The sequence below is a fragment of the Anomaloglossus baeobatrachus genome, chromosome 6 (genome assembly GCF_048569485.1).
Source record: "Anomaloglossus baeobatrachus isolate aAnoBae1 chromosome 6, aAnoBae1.hap1, whole genome shotgun sequence".
Classification (NCBI taxonomy): Eukaryota; Metazoa; Chordata; class Amphibia; order Anura; family Aromobatidae; genus Anomaloglossus; species Anomaloglossus baeobatrachus.
In genome coordinates this window covers 416,279,858-416,304,291 of record NC_134358.1, presented here as the reverse complement: position 1 = coordinate 416,304,291, position 24,434 = coordinate 416,279,858, and the positions used below count along the sequence as shown (strand labels likewise).

The 24,434-nt window shown below is 44.4% G+C and overlaps 1 protein-coding gene across 2 annotated transcripts in view; it reads left to right on the top strand.

The window, feature by feature from the left end:
- The window catches only part of TPK1 (thiamin pyrophosphokinase 1), a 754,585-nt gene that overhangs the window by 102,397 nt on the left and 627,754 nt on the right, over positions 1-24,434 (top strand). For both annotated transcript variants that reach the window (XM_075316612.1, XM_075316611.1), the window contains exon 2: positions 22,765-22,826. In XM_075316612.1, the coding sequence (XP_075172727.1) occupies positions 22,784-22,826 (43 nt within the window). In that variant the 5' untranslated portion in view covers positions 22,765-22,783. The remainder of the gene's footprint in view (positions 1-22,764; positions 22,827-24,434) is intronic.

The following is a 24,434-nucleotide window of genomic DNA, read 5'->3' as shown; positions in this document are numbered from 1 at the left end:
TGGAACAAGTAGTTTGGATCGATGAGGCCAAAATTGAATATTTTGGCATCAACCATTAACGTTGGAGAGGTGTCAACAAGGCCTATGATGAAAGGAACACCATTGATACTGTAAAGCACAGGTGGATTGCTGATGTGGGGATGTGTGAGCTGCAAAGGGACAGGAAACTTGGTCAAAGTTGAAGGAAAGATGAATGCAGCACGTTATCAGCAAATACTGGAGGAAAATTTGCACTCATCATCCCGGTAGCTGCGCAAAGGACATACTTGGACATGCCAACATGACAATGATCCAAAACACAAGGGCAAGTCGGCCTGTCATTGATTACAGCAGAACAAAGTGAAGGTCCTGAAGTGGCCATCTCCGTCTCCTGACCTCAGTATCATTGAGCCACTCTGGCGAGAACTCAAGTGAGCAGTTCATGCAAGAAAGCCTAGGAAATTACAGGAACGGGAGGCTTTTTGCCAAGAAGAATGGGCAGCTTTACCATCTGAGAAAATAAAGAGCCTCATCCACAACTACCCCAAACAACTTCAAGCTGTCATTGATGTTAGAGAGGGAAATACACGGTATTACGAACTGGGGTATGTGAACTTTTGATCAGGGTCATTTGGAAGTTTTTGGTTTTCATTAGGATTTAAAAAGAGAAAACACAGTAGTTTGACAATAAATGGCTTCACCCAACCACTAACCATGAGTGGAAAAAAAAGATTTTGTGTTATCATTCATATTCTCTGAAAAAAGGCCAAGAAAGCAAAAATTTTGACGGAGTATGTAAACTTTTGAGCACAACTGTACTTTGTAGTCTGCACACCATCCTAGTAGATCTTCTCTTAACTTTGTCCAGTTTTTCGATGTCATTTTTAAAAATGTGGTGCCCAGTACTGGACACAGTATTGCAGATGACATCTGACCAAAGAGGACCACAGGGGGATAACTACTTCATGTGATCTAGACTATTTTCTATGCTTCTCATAATACATCACAGAACTGAGTTTGCCTTTTTTTCCTGCTGCTTCATCACACGGTTGACTCATGTGCAGCATGTGATATATTAGTATACGCAAGTCTTTTTCACACCTGCTGTTGCTTAGTTCTTTTTCTCCCATTCTGATGTTATTTTAGTTTTTCTTGCCCAGATGTAGAATTGTGCATTTCTCCATGTTAAATACCATTCTTTTAGTTGCTAGCCATTTTCCAGTTTATCTAGATCCTTCTGAATCCTTTCTCTGTCTTCTCTAGTGTTAGCTATCCTTTTTAACGTTGTATCATCTGCAAATTTGGTTAGTTTACCTACAGTTCACTTATCTAGATAGTTTATAAAAATGTTGAATTATACTGGGGCCAAGACAGAACACTGTGGTGGTATCCCACTTGAAACACTCCTATTTGATGGGCAACCATTTACTATCACTCTTTGAGTACAATTACTGAGCCACTTATGGATCCACCTAACCTAGCCTTGTAAATCCCATACTCGGTTATTATTTTTCAATAAAGATAGTATAGTATACTTTATCAAATGCTTTGCTGAAGTCGAGATATACTAAATCTACCACATTTCCATGATCCACCCAGTCAGTGATTCCATCATAGAAGAAAATTAAATTAGACTACCATGACTTGTTTGCTACAAACCCATGCTACCTCTGGTTAATTACGGTATTCTTATCCAAGTACTTAAGCGGGCTTTACACGCTGCGACATCGCTAATGCGGAGTCGTTGGGGTCACGGAATTTGTGACGCACATCCGGCCGCATTAGCGATGCCGTTGCGTGTGACACCGATAAGCGATTTTGCATCGTTGCAAAAACGTGCAAAATCGCTAATCGGCGACATGGGGGTCCATTCTTAAAAATCGTTACTGCAGCAGTAACGAAGTTGTTCCTCGTTCCTGCGGCAGCACACATCGCTGCGTGTGACGCCGCAGGAACGAGGAAGCTCCCCTTACCTGCCTCCCGGCCGCTATGTGGAAGGAAGGAGGTGGGCGGGATGTTACATCCCGCTCATCTCCGCCCCTCCGCTGCTATTGGGCGGCGGTTCAGTGACGTTTCAGTGACGTCGCTGTGACGCCGCACGGACCGCCCCCTTAGAAAGGAGGCGGTTTGCCGGTCACAGTGACGTCGCCGGACAGGTAAGTATGTGTGACGGCTCTGGGCGATGTTGTGCGGAACAGGCAGCTATATGCCCGTGTCGCGCAACAGATTGGGGCGGGTACCCACACTAGCGATATCGGGACCGATATCGCAGTGTGTAAAGTAGCCTTTACATACATGCTGTTTAATAATTTGTTCAAAGATCTTTCCTCATATAGGCTCACTGGCCTGTAATTTCCTGGCACCATCTTCTTTCCTTTTCTGAAGATAGTGATAACATTTGTTCTTAGGAAATCTTCTGGGATTTCTCCTGTTCTCCAGGATTTTTCAAATATTCTGGGTAGTGGTTTTGCAATATCCTCTGCTGTCTCTTTCAGTACCTAGGATATAATTCATCAGGACCAGAAAATGTAAATTTAGGTTAGCTAAGTGTTCCCTCACCATCTCTCTTTTTTTAGATCGTGTGGATTCTTTTATTCCTTCAATAATACACTGAAGATCAGTTGATGTTATATTTGCTTTCTTAGAGAACACAGATGCAAAATAGGAATTTAAAAGATTGATCATCTCAACAGCATTTCGTTTCACTTCAGCATTTTCATCCTGTAAAAATCCTATAGCATCTTTGACTTTTCTTTTGTTTTTGAAATACCCCCAAATCCTTTTTTATTGCTTTTGGTCTCCCTTGCCTCACTTCATTAATGGCTTTATCTCTTCCAATGCTTGTATTGTAGTCCCTGCCGACAGTATTATATTATTCCTTAATGTGGCCCCATATTTCCATTTGATATGCATTTTTTATTCTTTTGAACAAGTGTTTAAGTTTTGTGTTTATCCATCCTAGTCTATTTAAATGCTTCCGATTCTTCTTTTAGGGATTGTTACTTGAGATGAGCGAACCTGAACAGTTAAGTTTGTACCGAACATAGACTTTACCAAAAAAATCAATGTTGGAGTTTGGAGTTAACGTGCTTTACGCATGCAAACCACTGGAGTGGGCATTGGTGTGCTCGGGTACGCTCGGTGCTCAGCCCAGTGCGAGCAACTTGAGTGTTTGAATAGATCACACTGGGGGTAAAAATCAGCGTTATTAGATGTAGTGTGCACAAAACCCCCTCAAAACTCCACCCTCCCTGTATATGGCTGGCTGTATATGGGCGGAGAGCCGAACTGCCCAATTAGTGACTTCCAATGGGGTTCATGTCAACTCTGGGTCCCAAACTGAAGTTTAGATAAAGTCTGGCTTAGCCCACCAAACTCAAACTTCAAACGGGTCTGCTCATCTTTATTTGTTACTGACTGTGCAGTGAGAATTACATTTAGCAAAATCTCCCATCCTTCTTGGACATTTTTGTTATTTAGAATATCCAGCCATCTGACTTTTTCCTATCCTCTTTTTAAAGCGGGTTTTTCACGCAACGACATCGCTAACGAGATGTCGTTGGGGTCACGGAATTCGTGACGCACATCCGGCCTTGTTAGCAACGTTGTTGCGTGTAAAATGCAGGAACGATCGTTAACGATCAAAAATACTCACCATATCGTTGATTGTTGACACGTCGTTCTAATCCCGATTATCGTTGCTGTTGCAGGATGCATGTTGTTTGTCGTTCCTGCAGCAGCACACATCGCTATGTGTGACACCGCAGGAACGAGAAACATCACCGTACCTGCGGCCGTCCGCAATGAGGAAAGAAGGAGGTGGGCGGGATGTTCGGCCCGCTCCACTCCGCCCCTCCGCTTCTATTGGGCGGTCGCTTAGTGACGCCGCTGTGACGCTGAACGAACCTCCCCCTTAGAAAGGAGGTGGTTCGCCGGCCACAGCGACGTCGCTAGGCAGGTAAGTAGCCCGTGACGCACAACAGACGGGGGCGGGTGCTTTCACCAGCGATATTGCTAGCAATGTCGCTGTGTGTAAAGTGGCCTTTAGTCCATTAAAATTTCACTTTCTGAAGCCCAAACTTAAAGTCTGAGTCCACGCAGATTTTCCTCCTCTTGTAATCCAAAATTTGAGGATAGCATGATAGCTGCCCCCTAAATTCCCAGCCATCTTTACTTCCTCAACAATTTCCTCCCTGTTGGTAAGAATATGGTCCAAGATGGCAGATTTTCTTCTTCTCTCTTCTACCTTTTGAAAGATAAAATTGTAAGCGAGAGGAGATGAGACTTTTCTGGACCCATTACTGTTGCCTGAGAGAGATTGCCAACAAATATCGGGATAGCTTAAATCTCCAATTATCACTATGTAGTAGTTTTTTGAGAACAAAGACATCTGATCCATATCTTCAGTGTGTCCAGGTGGTAGGACAGCACCTTACCACAAATGACTTGAATTATTAATAAACAGGTTCAGCTCACCGTGTCGATCAATCTCCGCTACCTTCTGGAGCCCAGACAAGGTTCTGCCACGCCTCAAGCAAGATCCAAATAGAAAATAGTCAAGCTTCAACAGAGGGATATCAATTTTTCTTTTCTTTTTATTTTCCTTTTGGTACAAGTAAATTGCAGTCAAAATAATAACATGACCGACGTCAGCAACGCGTTTCAAGTGACAACGCACTTTTAATCATGATCAAGAGTGCGTTGTCACTTGAAACGCGTCGCTGACGTCGGTCATGTTATCTTGACTGCAATGTGCTGGATACTTGTGCCAAAAGGAAAATAAAAGAAAAGAAAAATTGATATCCCTGTGTTGAAACTGGACTTTTTTCTATTTGGAACTTGAATTGTTGTCTCCCTGTATTATGTGATGCATTAATAAAGAAGATATTTAGTGCTACGGTAGGTGCTGTTGTCACCTCCTCACTGTTGTGAAAGGCCAAACCATCAAGTCAAAATTAATTCTGCTCATTATTTTATTTTACCTTTTAGAACTGAAGTGGTGCCACTACACTGCATTCCAAATTATTATGCAAATTGGATTTAAATATCAAAGATTTAATCTTTTGTTTTTCAAATAAACTTAAGTATGGTATTGTGTCTCAGGGCTCTTTGGATCTCTAATATCAATCTCAAACACCGTTGATAATTAGATTGCCAGGTGAGCCCACTTAAAGGAAAATTACTTTAAAAAGGATGTTGCACATTATTATTACAGGGAATCTGTCAACAGTTTTGTGCTACCTCATTTGAGCGCAGAATGATGAAGGCAAAAAGGCTCTAAATTCAATGATATATAACTTAGTTTCCCGGGATATAGCGTTTATAGCTGGATCCAGTGACAGCGGGTAACCTCAGTGACAGCTCAGCTGATCGTGCGGCTGTCTTCATTTGCTGTGTGGAGGTGACCGGAGCGGCTGTGTCTGCTGCAGCTCCGGGCACCTCCATGCAGCAGCGCTGGAAGCGACGCTGCATCATCCTGGAGTACGCCGGGCAAGGAGGGCTTTTTGGGGCTGATTAAAGTGGTGAACCAGGGTATATGTTTGTGTTTTTTATTTATAATAAAGGATTTTTTTGGGTGTGTGTGTTTATTTACTGTAACTTACAGATTAATCATGAAGGGTGTCTCATAGACGCCTGACATGATTAATCTAGGACTTATTAGCAGCTATGGGCTGCCAATAACTCCTTATTACCCCGATTTGCCAACGCACCAGGGCAAATCGGGAAGAGCCGGGTACAGTCCCAGAACTGTCGCATATAATGTATGCGGCAATTCTGGGCGGCTGCTGACTGATATTGTTAGGCTGGGGGGCTCCCCATAACGTGGAGCTCCCCATCCTGAGAATACCAGCCTTGAGCCGTATGGCTTTATCTGGCTGGTTTTAAAATGGGGGAGACCGCACGCCGTTTTTTTTAATTATTTAATTATTTATTTCACTACACAGTATAGACACGCCCACCGGCTGCTGTGATTGGGTGCAGTGTGACACCTGTCACTCAGCGTGGGGGCGTGTCTCACTGTAACCAATCATAGGCGCCGGTGGGCGGGGAAAGCAGGGAATACGAGATTGTTTAATGGGCGGCCGGCTTTTTCAAAACAGTAAAAGCCGCCAGAGCAGGAAGAAAGCCGTGCAGCGCCGGAGATCGGGGATCGGTGAGTATATGAGAGAGGGCTGCTCAATTCACTTACTCAGGAGTTTAGCGGTCACCGGTGAGCCCTTCACAGGTGACCGCTAATCAGGACGCGACACAGACAGAGCCGCAGCATGACAATGAAGTCGGGTGAAGTTCACCCGAGTTCATTCTGACAGTGCGGCTCTGTCTGTGTCTGCTGTCATCTGCCTTTCAGCTCTGCTACATGGCTTTCTGTGTCTGCTGTCAGCGGCCATGTAGCAGAGCTGAATGGCAGATGACATAGTAAAAACGCATCCCTACACATTACACACGCTTGGCAAGTCAATAAATAAAAAAAAAAAAAGGTGCCCAATGCATACGTCACAGAACACATGATCTAAAGGATCGCACACAAAATTGATCAATTTAACATAGACTACTAACGCTCGTGTGACAGCAAATGAACGACCTACGTGCAATCTCATTCAATCGCATATGCAACCTGGGCGTGTCACATCGCATACGAGATCGCACACCTAATTGTAAGGTGTAAAGCTGGCTTAACAGCCGAGGGTGGATTACAGATCGCCCGCGGCGGTTACACAGTTAAATTTCACTGTCAATCTCTGACAGCGGGATTTCATCATGGGGCACTGATGGCTTGTCATCACAGCCAGGAGTCAGCTTATAAACCCTGTGACCATCATGACCATCTTCCAGGGAATGTCAGCCAGCATTCATAGGTGATCAGCCATACAGACCAATGTTGATGCACTTCTCTGTATAGGACAAGCATTCGGACGATCGCTGCTTCACGTGGTTTTATAGAACTAGTAAGTTAGTAAGTACAATAAAAACTAAAAAAAAAGGTTTTGTTTTCCAATCCGTAAACAGCGTAATGAAAAAAAAATCTTAAATGCCAGAATAACATTATTTTGTCTTCGGCATGACTGCAATAAAATGCATTAAAAGGCGATCAAAACAAAATATCAGCAAAAATGTCAGCTCAGGGCGCAAAAGATTAGTCATCACACAGCGCCAGATCCTGAAAATTGAGAAAGTTACGGGTCATGGAAACTGGCAACAAAAGCGACTTCTTTTTTTTTTTTAACAAATTTCTGAAATTTAAAAAAACAAACAAACTATAGATGTCTGGTATATAATATATATATATATATATATATACATATATATATATATATATATATAATATATATATATAATAACCTGGAGAATCATACATATTTTTTGCAATTTCACTGCACTTGAAAGTTTTCTTCCATTTTCCAGGACACTATATGGTAAAATGAATGATGTCTTTCAAAAGTTGAATTCGTCCCACAAAACACAAGCCATCATATGACTATCTTGTTTGAAAACTAAAAATGTATGGCTCTTGAAAAAAGGTGAGGAAAAAACAGAAGCGCAAAACTTAAAATGGCCACAGGTGAAGAAGTTAAGTTAAGGCTACTTTACACACTGCGATATCGGTCCTGATATCGCTAGTGTGGGTACCCGCCCCCATCTGTTGCGCGACACGGGCAAATCGCTGCCCGTGCCGCACAACATCGCCCAGACCTGTCACACTACTTACCTGCCCAGCGACGTCGCTGTGACTGGTGAACCGCCTCCTTTCTAAGGGGGCGGTCCGTGCGGCGTCACAGCGACGTCACTGAGCGGCCGCCCAATAGCAGCAGAGGGGCGGAGATGAGCGGGACGTAACATCCCGCCCACCTCCTTCCTTCCGCATAGCGGCCGGGAGGCAGGTAAGCAGAGCTTCCTCGTTCCTGCGGCGTCACACATAGCGATGTGTGCTGCCGCAGGAGCGACGAACTACATCGTTACTGCTGCAGTAACGATAATCGAGAATGGACCCCCATGTCACCGATGAGCGATTTTGCACGTTTTTGCAACAATGCAAAATCGCTCATCGGTGTCACACGCAGCAACATCGCAAATGCGGCCGGATGTGCGTCACCAATTCCGTGACCCCAACGACTCCGCATTAGCGATGTCGCAGCGTGTAAAGCCCCCTTTAGTCACAAGTTTTTAGTAGTATGGGAAAGAAGAAGGATCTCTCTGCTGCCGAAAAGCATCAAATAGTGCAATGCCTACATATTGAACATTTCATGAAACCTTCACATGATCATTGTACTATGAAGACATTTGTGGCTGATGCACAGCACAGATGGGTTCGTGCAGATAAAGGCATAATGAGGAAGTTTTCTGACAGCCAAGTTAATTGGATTAAGAGAGCAGCTGTTAAAAATAGCATTAGAAAGCAGAAAACATTTTTTTATAGCTGCTGATGTTTCTGGAGTACCGCGACTTAAAATTATAGAAACCTCCAGAGGCTTGCAGTTGTGCATAAACCTATGGTTCGGTCACACCTACATAGTGCTCAGAAGTAGAAGTGGTTGCATTGAGCCCAGACTTGAGGATTAATTTTAAAACTGTCTTCTTTAATAAGTGACGTGTAAACCTGGAAGGTCCAGATGGATGGAGTAGTAAATGGTTGGTGGATGGCCATCATGTCCCAACAAAGCTGTAAAATGTCACTATGGAGTAGAGATGAGCGAACCGGTCGTGGTTCGGCTCGAGTTCGGTTCGCCGAACGGAGGTCCCGTTCGAGTTCGGTTCGTCGAACGTTCGACGAACCGAACTTGAACTGCATAGGAAACAATGGCAGGCATTCACAAACACATAAAAACACCCAGAAAACACCCTCAAAGGTGTCCAAAAGGTGACAAACAATTCACAACACAACACAAACACATGAGAAAGTGACAAGAACAAATTCTCATGCGAAAAAAAAAGAGCGTAACGAGGAAAAAGAGGACGAGACACAGATATAGGCATGGCACGCCCTTCTAAAATCATGTAAAACACCGCAAGGTGACTCCAAGCGGAGTCTCCCTTTTTTCCAAAAATTGTGCCCCACACACACCCACCCATTCAGTGGCAGCACTTGTGCCCTAGTTGTACACTTCACAGCTAGATTTGCATCAAGCACATTCAAAAATACGCCATTAACCGTCCCCAGGATGACCCCGGGGTAGGTAGCAAAGTCTTTCCTGATCCCAGCTCTGTTCATCTAGGATCATTTTTAAAAACAATGTAAGCAAGGGTTACTCCAAGCGGAGTCTCCCTTTTTTCCAAAAATTGGGCCACACACACCCCCACTCCTTCAGTGGCAGCACTTGTGCCCCAGTTGTACACTTCACAGCTAGATTTGCATCAAGCACATTCAAAAATACGCCATTGTTAACCGTCCCCAGGATGACCCCGGGGTAGGTAGCAAAGTCTTTGCTGAACCATGACTTGTTCATCTTGGCTCCTTTTTAAAAAACACAGCAAGCAAGGGTTACTCCAATTGGAGTCTCCCTTTTTTTCCAAAAATTGTGCCCCACACACACCCACCCATTCAGTGGCAGCACTTGTGCCCTAGTTGTACACTTCACAGCTAGATTTGCATCAAGCACATTCAAAAATACGACATTCTTAACCGTCCCCAGGATGACACCGGGGTAGATAGCAAAGTCTTTGCTGAACCATGACTTGTTCATCTTGGCTCCTTTTAAAAAACACAGCAAGCAAGGGTTACTCCAATTGGAGTCTCCCTTTTTTTCCAAAAATTGTGCCCCACACACACCCATACCTTCAGTGGCAGCACTTGTGCCCTAGTTGTACACTTCACAGCTAGATTTGCATCAAGCACATTCAAAAATACGCCATACTTAACCGTCCCCAGGATGACCCCGGGGTAGGTAGCTAAGTCTTTCCTGATCCCAGCGCTGTGCATCTTGGATCATTTTTAAAAACAATGTAAGCAAGGGTTACTCCAAGCGGAGTCACCCTTTTTTCCAAAAATTGCGCCACACAGACACCCCATCAGTGGCAGCACTTGTGCCCTAGTTGCAAACAGGATGTTTTGATTTGCATCAAGCACATTCCAAATCCACAAGCATTTACTCTCCCCAGGATGACACAGGGGTAGTAAATTCCTTGTGGATCCATGACTTGTTCATTTTGTTAGTCTGTCCACATTGTCACTGGACAGACGCGTGCACTTATCTGTCAGCACACACCCAGCAGCACTGAAGACACGTTCAGAGACAACGCTGGCAGCTGGACACGACAAAATCTCCAAGGCGTAAGTGGAGAGCTCTGGCCATTTTTCAAGATTTGAAGCCCAAAATGAGCAAAGCTCCATTTGCAAAATCATGGCATCGATGTTAATTTGGAGATACTCCTGTATCATCCTCTCCAGCCGTTGACTATGTGTCAGACTTGTTGTCTCTGTTGGCCTTGCAAAGGAGGGTCTAAAAAAATTATGAAAAGATTCCATAAAATTGCTGTTACCAGTAGCACCAGATAGGGTGCTACTGGTACGGGTAGACTGTTGAAGATGACGAGACCGTCCCATGTTTGTCAAGTTACAACTGGGAGATTCACTCCCTGCACCTGCATGGTTGTTTGGTGGAAAAGCCGAGCTAAGATCGAGTAACAGCTTCTGCTGATACTCCTGCATACGAGCGTCCCTTTCTATGGCTGGAATTATGTCACAAAATTTGGACTTGTACCGGGGATCTAATAGTGTGGCAAGCCAGTAGTCATCATCACTTCTAATTTTGACAATACGAGGGTCATGTTGGAGGTAGTGCAGCAAGAAAGCACTCACGTGTCTTGCGCAGCCATGCGGACCAAGTCCACGCTGTGTTTGTGGCATAGAGGTGCTAACCATTCTTTCTAGCTCTGACATCTCCCCCCAACCTCTTTCAACTGAAATTTGACCAAGGTCTCCCTCATCCGCTGAGTCTTCCATGTCCATGGACAGTTCGTCCTCCATTTCTTCATGTTCTCCTGCACCTTCCTCAACATTTCGCCTGCTACCATGCGCCCTTGTTGATCCCTGTCCTCCATGGTCCCAGGCCTGCCGCGTTGGTGATGATGAACGTCTGGACCTTGGTGATGTTGTTGCGTCTTGCGCATATGAATCCTCCTGTAGTTCCTCCCCTTCCTGTTGTCCCACCCCCTGTCTCCGAATAGTGTTTAGCGTGTGCTCCAGCATGTAAATTACTGGAATTGTCATGCTGATAATGGCATTGTCAGCGCTAAACATATTCGTCGCCATGTCGAAACTGTGCAGAAGGGTGCATAGGTCCTTGATCTGAGACCACTCCATCAGGGTGATCTGCCCCACCTCTGCATCTCGTTGGCCCAGGCTATACGTCATGACGTATTGCACCAGGGCTCGGCGGTGCTGCCATAGTCGCTGTAACATGTGGAGAGTCGAATTCCAGCGTGTCGATACATCGCATTTCAGGCGATGAACCGGCAGGCCGAAAGACTTCTGGAGCGATGCAAGTCGCTCAGCTGCGGCGGTTGAACGGCGGAAGTGAGCAGACAGTTTTCGTGCCCTGGTCAGAAGGCCATCTAGGCCGGGATAGTGTGTTAAAAATTGCTGGACAACAAGGTTCAACACATGAGACATACAAGGCACGTGTGTCACCTTGCCCAGGTGAAGGGCCGCAACCAGGTTTGCAGCATTGTCGCACACGGCCTTACCAGGCTGCAGGTTGAGTGGAGACAACCATTTATTAAACTCGGACCGCAGAGCTGACCACAACTCCTCAGCTGTGTGACTCTTATTCCCAAGACATGTCAAGCTAAAGACCGCCTGATGCCGTTGCGCTCTGCTGCCAGCATAGTAATGAGGGGTGCGTGATTCCTTCTGCGCAGTGAGAACGCTGGTGGCCTGACCAGGCAGGCTTGGGGCGGAGGTGGAGATCACAGATGAGGTGGAGGAGGCAGAAGCAGTGGCGGAACTTGGACAGACAGAGGATTGACACACAAGTCGTGGGGACGGCAAGACTTGTGCAGCAGACCCTTCACCATCTATCACCATAGTTACCTAGTGCCCAGTCAGCGACATGTAACGACCCTGTCCATGCTTACTGGTCCAAGTATCGGTGGTGAAATGCACCCGTTCACACACAGAGTTTCTCATGGAAGCGTTGATGTTGTGTGCGACATGCTGGTGTAGCACGGGCACACCTTTCTTAGAGAAGTAGTGGCGACTGGGCATCTGGTACTGGGGCACAGCGACAGACATAAGGTCTCTAAAATCCTGTGTGTCCATAAGGCGGAAAGGCAGCATTTCGGTAGCCAAGAGCTTACAGAGGGATAAAGTCAACCTCTTAGCTTTGTCATGGGTCGCAGGAAATGGCCTTTTATTTGTCCACATCTGAGGGACAGAGATCTGGCTGCTGTGTGTAGACAGTGTTGAGTAGGGTGTCCCTGGAAAAATGCGGGTTTGTGAGGAAAGTGCAGGTGGAGACATGATGTTGCCTTCATCCAATGTTGGTGCTATCGATGTCTGAGAGAGCTGTACACACGCACTTGTTTCCCCTTCCAAACCAACTGACGACCTACCAAGCAAACTGCCTGTTGCGGTTACAGTGGTGGAAGTTGTGCGTGGAAAACCAGGTGTGACAGCTGTCCCCACAGTCCTAGAAGATGAAGAGCGCGCGGATGCACTGGAAGGGGCAGGCCGTGGATGGTTCGCTCCGCTAGGCCGCATTGCAGCACGGTGAACTTCCCACTGGGACATATGATATTTATTCATGTGACGATTCATGGAAGAAGTTGTCAAACTGCTGAGGTTTTGACCTCTACTAACAGAATCACGACAAATTTTACAGATCACATAATTTGGGCGATCTTTTTCTATGTCAAAAAAGGACCAGGCTAGGCAAGGCTTAGAGGGCATGCGACCTGCTGAGCCCCCCCGACTAGTGCTCAGAGGCAGAGTGGTGGCTGATGATGCAGTTGTAGACGTGCTACCAGTGCTCCGACTCTGTCCAGGAAGGCGCAAGGTAACTTCGTCGTCGGTTGCATCCTCCTCCACCGCCTCTGTTGACCTCCTCGAGTGCCTGACTGTGGGTTGACAGTAGGTGGGATCTAGAACTTCATCATCAATTATTGTGTTTACACTCCCCTCACCCTCAGACCGAGCCTCTTCTTGCCCTGACCGAATATTTAAGTTGTCATCCCAATCTGGTATCTGCGTCTCATCATCATCAGTATGTTCCTCATTGTCTATAACCACAGGTGTTACAGTTTGTGACAAAGGGTCAACATTATGCTCAGAAACTTGGTCCTCACGGCCTGAATCAGAGTCACAAAGGTTCTGGGCATCACTGCAGACAATTTCCTGGTCTGTACTCACTGTAGCTTGGGAGCAGACCTCTGATTCCCAGGCTATAGTGTGACTGAACAGCTCTGCAGACTCAGCCATCTCAGTTCCACCATACTGTGCAGGGCTGATGGAGACTTCAGAGCTGGGAGAAAGCAAGTTTGATTGGGATGACAACTCAGAGGACTGGTGTTTTTTGGATGCGGTAGTTGAGGTGGCTGAGAGGGCACTTGTTGGACCACTTGAGATCCATTCAAGCATTTTCCTTTTTTGGCCATCATCTACCTTTGTTCCAGTTGTTCGTGTCCGTAAAAAAGGGAGCTCATCGGATTGTCCACGGTAAGTAGTAGACATCTTACTTTTGCTGGAAGATGGTCTATCTTCAGCAGATATTAATGGAGCTTTGCCACCTTCCCCACGGACAAACCCTTTTTTTCCTTTCCTTTTCCAACACGCCTCTTCCCCTTTCCACCAGCATCTGTCATTTTGCCACTCATTTTGATTGCGACAAGATTGTGCACTTAAAATGTGGTAGTAAAAATTGAGAGGTGGTGTAGATTGCAGCGGTGGTCCAGCTTTATTAACAGCAGAATAAACAACAATAATTATCCCTGACAATGCAACTACGGCCCTTAAACTGGCAGCATAAATTGCTAGTATAATGGCTTAGTAACAATGAGTTTGAGTGTGCAATGCAGGCAGACGTGCTGCAAATATCTTTGCACTAGTGGGACTATACAGAAGTCCAATAGCCACGTTTAGGATGCCACTAAGTTTACTCAGTGTTTGCTAGTATAATGGCTTAGTAACAATGAGTTTGAGTGTGCAATGCAGGCAGACGTGCTGCAAATATCTTTGCACTAGTGGGACTATACAGAAGTCCAATAGCCACGTTTAGGATGCCACTAAGTTCACTCAGTGTTTGCTAGTATAATGGCTTAGTAACAATGAGTTTGAATGTGCAATACAGGCAGACGTGCTGCAAATATCTTTGCACTACTGGGACTATACAGAAGTCCAATAGCCACGTTTAGGATGCCACTAAGTTCACTCAGTGTTTTCTAGTATAATGGCTTAGTTACAATGAGTTTGAGTGTGCAGTGCAGGCAGACGTGCTGCAAATATCTTTGAACTAGTGGGACAATACAGAAGTCCAACAGCCACGTTTAGGATGCCACGAAGTTCACTCAGTGTTTGCTAGTATAATGGCTTAGTAACAATGAGTTGGAGTGTGCAAAGAGCAGGATGGTACAGTGGCAGGGTTGTGGGTCTCTGGGTAGAGGAAAGGAAGCCAGCCTTTCTATCCCTCCTAATGTGGAAATGCAGCGAGGAAATCCCTGACCTTAGCTACCATCTTGTGTAGCTGTTAAACTCTGTTTTCACGGACCTGTCACCTATGGCTCTGACCCTGCCGGTATTAGCCCTTAAAAGGACTGATAGAAACTTCTATCCCTATTCTGTACAGCGCTGTGTATGGAGCGTACACAGCAGTATCGGCGATAGGAGCTGCGCCAGTGATGACTGACACCAAGGACGCAGAAGGCAGATAATGGCGTGCTGGAGGAAAATGTCTGGTTTTATAATGCAGGGATATGTGACATGGACATCCTATCACACATGCCGTTGCTTCTCTGGCTAAAAGTCCACTTAGCTGTGTGTGTGTCTAGGATTGGCTGACATGCTGGCCCGCCCCACTACACGCGCACGCTTAGGGAAGGAAGACAAGGAAAAAAAAAAAAAAAAAATGGCGATCGCCATTATCCATACAGCAGTGATCTGAATGCGCTGTTCCCGCACACTATACACTGAAATTTCATAATAGTGTGAGTCACAGAGTGACTTACACTATTACAGCGGAAAGCCAGCTAGTAATTAGCTGGTCTTTTTGCTGCTAGAACCGTTCTCGAACGTATCTAGAACTATCGAGCTTTAGCAAAAAGCTCGAGTTCTAGTTCGATCTAGAGCAGCCCCCAAAATCACTCGAGCCGCGAACTGGAGAACCTCGAACCGCGAACCGCGCTCAACTCTACTAAGGAGGTGGCAGAGTCATGTTTTAGGTTGGAACTATGAGGAGAGAGCTGGTAGGCCACTTTAGGGTCCTTGAAGATATAAAGATGACCTTGGCATAGTATATAGAATTTCTGACTGACCACTTTCTTCTATGATCAAAAAAAGAACTGTACTTCCGTAGCAAAATAATCAGTCATATTCAATGTGTCTCATTCCGCAAAGAATACCTTTGAGTCATTGGCTGCTATGGGCATAAAAGGAAAAAAACCAATAGTGTGGCCACCATCTTCCCCTGATCTCAACCCTATAGAGAACCTTTGGAGTATCCTCAAGCCAAAGTTCTATGAAGGTGGAAGGCAGTTTACATCATACTGACAGCTCTGGGAAACTATTATTTCATCCTGCAAATAAATCTAAGCAGAAATATGAGAAGGTGAGAATTGTGAAGGTGATTTCAAAGAAGGGGTCCTAACAAGTAACTTGGCCTGTTAAGATGTTTTTGATTGGAAAAGCTTTTGATTTCAGTAAATGTGGCCTCTTACTGCTGCAAATTTAATAAATGACCATTTTCAGTTTTTTTACAACCTAAAAAATGTTTGATAATTCTATTGTACATAATAATTTTGAATAGTGCAGTTTAGTTTTTATTTTGAGAAAAAAACATAGTTATCATTGGGAGATTTGTCCAATAAAATTTGTTTTGCACTCCAAAGATTGGCGATTAGAACATTATACTAACTCATTTCATCAACCATTTAGGAAAATCAGAAAAAAATAGCATTTGCATAATAACTTAAAACACTGCGTAATGTGCGGTCCCTGAGCCTCGGTCCCTGAGCCTCGGATAATGCTTACCAGCTACTGTCATCAGATCTTTTTGGCTCCGCTCTGGTCCCAATCTGTCGTCTTGTGACTGCAACTTCTGACTGACCAGAAGTCAGAGAGGACAGTTACAAGTTCTCAGTGTAAGTCCATGAGAGCCTCGTTCTGGCTCTCCTAGACTTACATTAAGTTGTGACTTCCATTTTGCTTAGCGAAACACTTGAGCGATCTGGCAGGTCACAAACTACTGAAGATGAACTGTAACAGTGCCAATAAAAAATGAAGATGACAGATGAGATGAGATGAGACTAAGTCAGGGAACTTAGATTAATGACACCACTCCAGCAGTTATGTAAAGAAAAAAAAAATATGAAGTCGTGCTTTAATGTTGGCAAAATTAAAGGGGATATCCAGTGCTTTTAAAAAAAAATCAATTTATTTGTGGAGCTCAGAAGATGGATTAGTTAATGAAGTGGTTTCAGCTTCTTTAACTTTCTTTGAAATTGAGTCTCTTTTTTTCTTGGTTAGTTTTTTTCTATCTGCTGTTTAGTTGGATAAAAAGACCCCTCATAACCGCTTTATGTGAGAACCATAAAGTATAGAGATAACATCAGTCGCTTTTCTTATAGTAATTTGATGAAATCTTTATTTATACTTTGGGTGATGCATAATGTATACATTACATGTCTACAGACTCTCGTTTTTAATAGGAGGGCCTGTTCTAATACCGAATGAGACTGAAATGTGATTAAACTAGGTTCTTGGCTCAATATTGACAAATGTCAATTTAGGTAGGGTAAATATATTCGTCAGTACCAAGTCAAATTGAGAAAATGACTTATGTCTGTCTTACAAAAGTTGTAAATTCAACCAATGATGAATTTAAACACAAACACATGGTAAATATATTCCTTTGCTAGCTATTGATCCGGTGTTTGGAGGAGTTTCCTTGATTTGGTTGTGGAATCTGGGCACAATCTGTGTTTAACTTTGCTGCGGTCTACCTCAGGATAACATTGCCTTGACAAAGGCTCATTGAGCCGAATCGTTGGCAACTGATGGTATTAAGTTTTGCTGAAAAATTAAGTACCGAGCCACTTGGATCCGGGCTCGGTGGGTGGCTCGAGCGTCTCCGGACCCGGGTCACTTTGCTCTGATAGGGTGCTGGCGCTACTTAGGGGGGTGGTAGGTATGTACCCATGGGTTGAGGTGAAGGTGGACACCACCACTGCAGTTACTGAGCACCCGGGGCAGATGGTGATGCAGCAAGGTGTTAACCCCTCCGTGGGCAGGGGTGGTGGCCCCGGGACCCGTTGGGGAGAGCTGGGCGGTGCGCGGCCGGATGGCACTGTTGTACTCACTGTTATTGACACACACAAGTCTCTGGTAAACAAAGTTGATGGTGGTCGGTGCCCGCAGCCGGCTGCGTCTGGTCCCCCACCCGGTTCGGTGGTCTTTGCCTTTCTCCTGCACCGTGTAATGTATGTGTAGACTGCCTGCGCTTCAGCGACGGGAGTCCGCTCCCCGGTTGCGTGTATGTCGGGAGAGCCCGTTTGCCCACAGACGCTGGCCCGTGGGTTCTCTCTGCCTGTGTGGGTTCTCTCTGCCTGTTCTATCCCCCTCGGTGGGCCGCTGCCCTCAGTCGGCATCTGGGTGGGAAAGGACCTATAGTCCAGACCGCAATCAGTCAATTAACTCAGTCCAGTGGATTCTGGACCTCGCTTCAGGGTCCGAGTACCCCCCTGTGTGCTCCGGTTTCAGAGTCTATTCACCAGGTCGGTACCGGCGGGCCACCACCCCGTCCTGGTCCACCACGGCTCCACCGAACAGTCTTCCTGGCTCCTACAGGCTAGGCAACCGTCTGCCTCCCAGTGAAAGGTGCCCAGGCTCCAACCCCGGCACCTGTCAGACTCCTTCACTCCTCACTGACTACTCAACAACTACTCAACTCAACTACTTCCTGCCTCAGGCCCTCTGAACTCCTCGGTGGGCGTGGCCAACTGCGTGACTCCGCCCCCTGGTGTGTTCATCAAGCACTGAGAGAGGTGACTAGGTTTTAATGGTTTGGCTGATGTTACCTTATTGGGGGACAGGTGTAATACGGGGGTCTACCTGTGACTACCTGGCTAGTCCAGGGCGTCACAATTACACAATAAAAATTTCTTTCACTTCCCATACATATATGTATCTAGTCATTTATTGTATAGACAAGAATGATAGCTCTTCCATCCTTGGCATTAATTTCCAAAATAGATTCAAGTGTAACTGAATTTTTTTATCAGGATAAATACTCCTGCTTTCTTTTTAATATGGAACAAGATAAAGGAAAACGGCAATTTTTTATTGCTAAATTTGGGAGGCTTGGAAGAAGAGAATTTGATTTCTTGCAGCCCAATAATATCTGATTTTGAATTGCTTATTATTTTCCACATCATACCTCCCTTTTGTGGGCTTTTTAACCCATTAACGCTAAATGGCATAAAATTAAGACTCGTCTATAATCAACAAAACATCGCTAATCACATTCAGATAGATAAGCATAATGTTTTAATATCCCAACGAAATAAACAAAGCTTTAATGATCCTTACTTTTTCGATTAACCAGTAAGAAAAATTAGGTAACTCTTCAAACCTTAAACCAAGACAAACTGCTTCCCAACAGTTTGGGAAGATCCCGATGAAGTAAATTTTGGTTCCACTCTATTGGGTGATCTCATTGAATAGGGTGTTTTCCCTTGGACACCAGCACTATTTAGGTCTGCAGTGTGCTATTTGTCAACAGGATCCCTTCTTTGAATCAGCCATTAGGCTACAGAGGGTTTTCCTGAACCACCATTGTAGTTTACTGTTGGCCTCCTGAGGAACCCACTTCTTTGAGAAATGCGTTGAGGCTTGAAATTACCATTCTGTTCACATCAATGAGATATGTTTTTGATTTTTCCTCCCTAATGTCCACCTGCCACACCAATTGGTTTGTTGCACTTCTCTTAGGCACTGCACCTTTTTTCCGGCAGGGACTTCAGGGGCAGCAGGGAGAGTTGTCATGGAGTGGGGGTGCCATATTGCATTTTTAGGGTGCCAACCCTGCTGTTAGGCAGTGCACAGAGAGGTGCAGCTATTGAGGGCTAGCAATCTATCCTGTGCGCTTTTAGTAATCACGGTGTGGTTTTAAGTGATTTAATAAAGTATTTAAGTTTTATAGGGACAGCCTATGTGCATGTATATCAAATCTTTATTTTTATATAGCGCTAACATATGTATATTGTTATTCCCTAGCTGTTATCACATATGAGTCTTCCACTCTATTGGGGCATGAAAGTCTTGGATAACAAGCCATAAAACCTTTTGTTGGGGTTTGAGGTAAAAACATCAATGTTCAGAGTTTTAAAAAAAAATAAATAAAAAAATAGACTAATTTGTAATCTACTTTGAGATTGGTGGTTATGTAAGAAATGGTCGTGGTATTCCTATACTCAATTCTTTCAAGATTTTTATGCCTTTTTCCAGATTTGAAATCGGTATAGTTTTCCCTTGGTGCATAAACAGGAGCTTGGTGAGAATCCCCAGTGGATGTTTGCCATTCCTAAAGATTTTAAAGGATGTTTTTGTTCAACCCTTTTTATTAAACCTGGAAGTCTACAGTTCACTTAAATTGCACTTCAGGGGTTTCATTTTGAATCAAAAATAGTCGTATGCAGAGGCCAGATCACGAAGATTAAAGCTGGGTTCACACATAGCGACAACGACGTTGCTGCTACGTCACCATTTTCTGTGACGCAACAGCGACCTAGTAAGTCGCTGTTATGATCGCTGCTTAGCTGTCAAACACAGCAGACGCAGCAGCGATCTTAACGACACTCGTCGCTGTGGAAGCCATGCTGCACTTGTTAACTAAGGTAAATATTGGGTAACCATTACCCGTTATTTACCTTGGTTATCAGTGCACACGCTTAGCGCTGGCTCCCTGCTCTCCTAGCCAGGGTACACATCGGGTTAATTGCCCGATGTGTACTCCGGCTCCGGCTACGTGTGCAGGGAGCCAGTGGTGTGCTCTCACGCTGCCCGTGCCGCCTCCCTGCTCACGTAGCTGGAGTACACATCGGGTAATTAACCCGATGTGTACTCTGGCTAGGAGTGCAGGGAGCAGGGAGCCGGCAGTGGCAACGTGAGAGCGGCGGTGCTAGTAACTAATGTAGATATCGGGTAACCAAGAAAAGGGCTTCTTGGTTACCCGCTGTCACATCACAGAAAATGGTGACGTAGCAGCGACGTCGTTGTCGCCGTCGCTGTGTGTGACACCACCTTTAGTCACTGTACAAATATTTCTTGAACTAACTGTATATACATGTACAAACACTGCTGTATACCTTAGGTAATGTGAATAGATTCAAATATCTCACCATCCAATTGAATTATGCCATCCATCTATATATCCATTCAATCTATCAGTTAGGGTGAGTAGAGGATAATCTTCATTGGCCGGGCTGGTGCTTTATGCCTTACTTCTATTACCTGTACCAGTGTTCACTATAGGGCATCATAATGATGTTACGTGACCATGAGAGAGGAATGGGATTGGTTCAAATGGAGATACCGATGGTGTGCTTACTGTTGGCTTCTAGCCTAGCTCGAGGAATGAGGGGAAATGTAGTAAGAAATAATCGCTCTGACAGCAGAGCTGATGCCATGACTCAGGAAGCAAAGCAGAAAGGCATACAACAAAATTAAATTTGGCAGAAATGGCGTATGGAGATTTATAGGGCTCTCTCAGCACAGATCGACTGTTCAAACCAAGCACAGACTGTTGGTGGATTGGGGTGTGGTCGAACATTTAAATGCTCCTTCCCACCTGCTTGTTTTCTCTTTTATCTTCACCCATCTTTGCTTCTATGACGCTAGAGCTGTCAATCAAAGAGGGGAAGTGGAGATACATGTAAAATAAGTGGGAGGTGGCTTTTAAATGTTTGGTGACGCTATGATACATCGAGTGCTTGTACTTGGTTTGAACAGTCTACTGTATATGTGCTGACAGTGTCCCTTTAAAGATAATTTATGGCCAGGTTTTTGCTAACTCATCTGAGATCAGTGTAATGTATGTAAAGAGACCCTGATTCTATCAATGTATCACTTACTTTACTGGGTGCAGCAGTTGTGACACAATCAAGAGTATTTACACGTAGCAGAGCTCAGAAAGCTAAATCCAACCACAACACAACTCCCTTCACATCGTCCTTTGACAGTGACCTGCTTATCACAGGAGGAAGAATGGTCGGCCTAGCAGGTGCATGAGATCTAGTCAGGGCAATGATAATTTCCTGGTGATAAAACCTTCATTATAAGTAAACAGCAGCACACAGCCTGATAAGTGACACATCACTGAATTCAGTGTTCTAATCCTTGTTTCACTTTGTCCTCAGATAACTTAGCAAAAACCTGCTGACAGATTACCTTTTATGCATGTATGGCAAAAACTAATAACTGAGCTCCGTAGTGGACAACCTCTTTAAGTCTTCTTCAAAACTTTGCAATTACTGAAGGATGTGTATAAATGTGTGCATTTTGTATCAGTTTTAAGACTCATTCAGACATCTTTGAAACCTTCGGCAGGAAAATGCTGTGGAAGAGAGAGCGCAATAGGGTCTTACCCGGTAGGGATATGGAATGTACAGGGATCACGGTACACTCACCTTTTCAGGTTGTTCAAGTCACAACCCCTATGAAGCACATTCAGTAGTGGTATCAGCTGCAGCACCGAGGTGTAAGGATGTAGTAGAAATGTGAGCAGAAATCGGGTATATACCCCGCTGATACTCAATGGTATATTGATATAATCTCTTTATTGTTCGTACAGGTCTACGTGTTTCAGAAACATCCGTCTCCTTCCTCAGGACATCAAAAGAATTTGATGTCCTGAGGAAGGAGACGGAAGTCTCTGAAACACGTAGACCTGTACTAACAATAAAGAGATAGCAATATACCATTGAGTATCAGCGGGGTATATACCCGATTTCTGCTCATGTTTCTACTACATCTTTGAAACCTTGACTGTGCGCAGAATGTACGGACTGGCCAAGTTAGACCAGGCGGTGCACCGCGTTCCATACTCAGCCCATGCTTCATGGATATCTGAATGAAACTTTAGAATGTGATTCTTAGTAGAACTTTGTATAAACCAGGAGAGAAACAACTGTTTATTGACAATCTCCATTGTAGTCATAAGAAAAAAACCCCTTCTTTCACTATTAGTTTTAAATGGGAAAAAAACACAGGAAAATGGAAATGTTTTTTGTAAATCACTGTGAATTGGTTAATGAGGGTGACATAGCATTATCACTGTATATTGAGTCAGGATGTGTTTTTTGTAAGGTGCTGTCAGTTCTCAGTTGGACATTCATTGTCAGTGGTGAGAGCTCATTTACAACTTCAGATAGAACAGATATGTGGCTTCAGATTCCATTTTCACAGGGTTGAGTGTGTGAAAGATAGCACTGCTAAGCAAACTGAATATCTGTAACCTGAAAGTCTCATAGATGGTGCAAAGTCATAGCCAAGTGACAATGCACAATGCATAAGCTTGCATTTATTTATTAGCAAGTATATTTATCCAACTTCTAACCACCTTAATACATTTCTAATACTAGGTGAAAGATAAAGCTGGGAATGGAGACAGAGTTTACCCCTTTGGCGTGTCTGCAGTTGTCAGGTAAGGATTATAGACTCTTGGAGAAATGTAGTTATATAACTGTATTTAACATCATTTTTGATCTTGAGTATTTGACATAATTTATTCTGCAGCATTTTATGTTAAATGTTGTTGCCTATAAGATCACCAGTGTTCAGAGTAAAAAAAAAGGATGACTTGTTTAACCCCTTAATGACCAGGCTAATTTTGACCTCCATCACCAGGCCAAATATTTTAAATCTTACCAGTGTCACTTTGTGTGGTCATAACTCTGGAACGCTTCGACATAACCCAATGACTATTGACCAATGAAATATGTATTTTTTTTTTTGTAAGACATTATAGTTTGTTTAATGGTATATTTAGGGCAATATTCTTTGTTTGTGAACAAAACAAACAGAAATTTGACGAAAATGTCTCAATTTTTCAACTTTCAATTTTTATATCCTTAAGGCCCGTTTCACACGTCAGTGAAAAACACAGACGTTCTTCACTGACGTGTAAAACACGCACATGTCCCTCCGTGTGCCGTGATTCACAGCACACGTGGGTTGTCTAAGTGCAATCCGGGCTCCGTTCTCCGTGGTCCGTGATTGCAAATAGAGATTAACTCACCTGTGCCCGCTCCCGCTCTCCATGGTGCTGAACGCTCCCGCGGTGCAGCATCCGGCCGGCGCTGACCCCCGCAGCAGCTGCTTCCGGGTCGGCTGTGTCGTGCATTCATGAATATGCATGACAGTAATGAGCCGGCTCAGAAGCAGCAGGCAAAACAGGCTGCAGAGAGCGCCGCTGAAGCCGGGTGAGTAAAAATGATTTTTATTTTATATGCACTTTTTTTCTGGCACGTGTTTCACGGATCACACCACTCTACCCACAGCCCAGTCACTCAGGGAGACTATGTGATGTCGGGTCAACTGGAAGTTGATGTGACATCAACGGATCTCGGAGGTCACGAAGCCCAGGGGGTCACGTGATAGGGATGAGCGGACCGCAATAGCGCCACTCAGATACAAGGTATTTGGACAAAAAGCCTTTTATATGAGGTTCGGTAAAAAAAAGTGGAAAGAATTAAGCCACGCTGCCATGGAAATGGACAGGAAGAAACTCCGGAGGTTAATTCTTCTTGATTTTTATTTTTCAATGCGTTTCAGAAACTAACGGACTCCTTCAGTAGGAATCAAAACCACTGATGTACATTTCTACAGCAGCGCGGGTTAACCTTTTCCTCTATTTTTTTTCCCGATATCAGCTGGGTCTGTGGCAGCCAACATGGTGATATACTATACTTGATTGGTAGTTGTGACCCTCACAACTCCCCAAGGTGAGTGTTTCCAAACTCCTTATCTGGTTCCACTGGGATAAGAAACCATCTGCGCCTTTGTCTCTTCCAAATATTACTTTTATCTTTCTTTATGAGGTTTACATCAATGTGTGGCCGTTATGCTTAGTAGTGAACCACCTCCTTATAGCTTGTGATTATACATTATTAGATCAACTATTTTTATAAATGTTCTGTTTCCAGTGACAAATCCTGATTAAGGTAGCCAGTGGATCCATAGTATTCAGGTCTTAGCCAGGAGATGTGCAATCAGTCATTACTCACATGCTGTGATTTCTACTTTAAGTAAT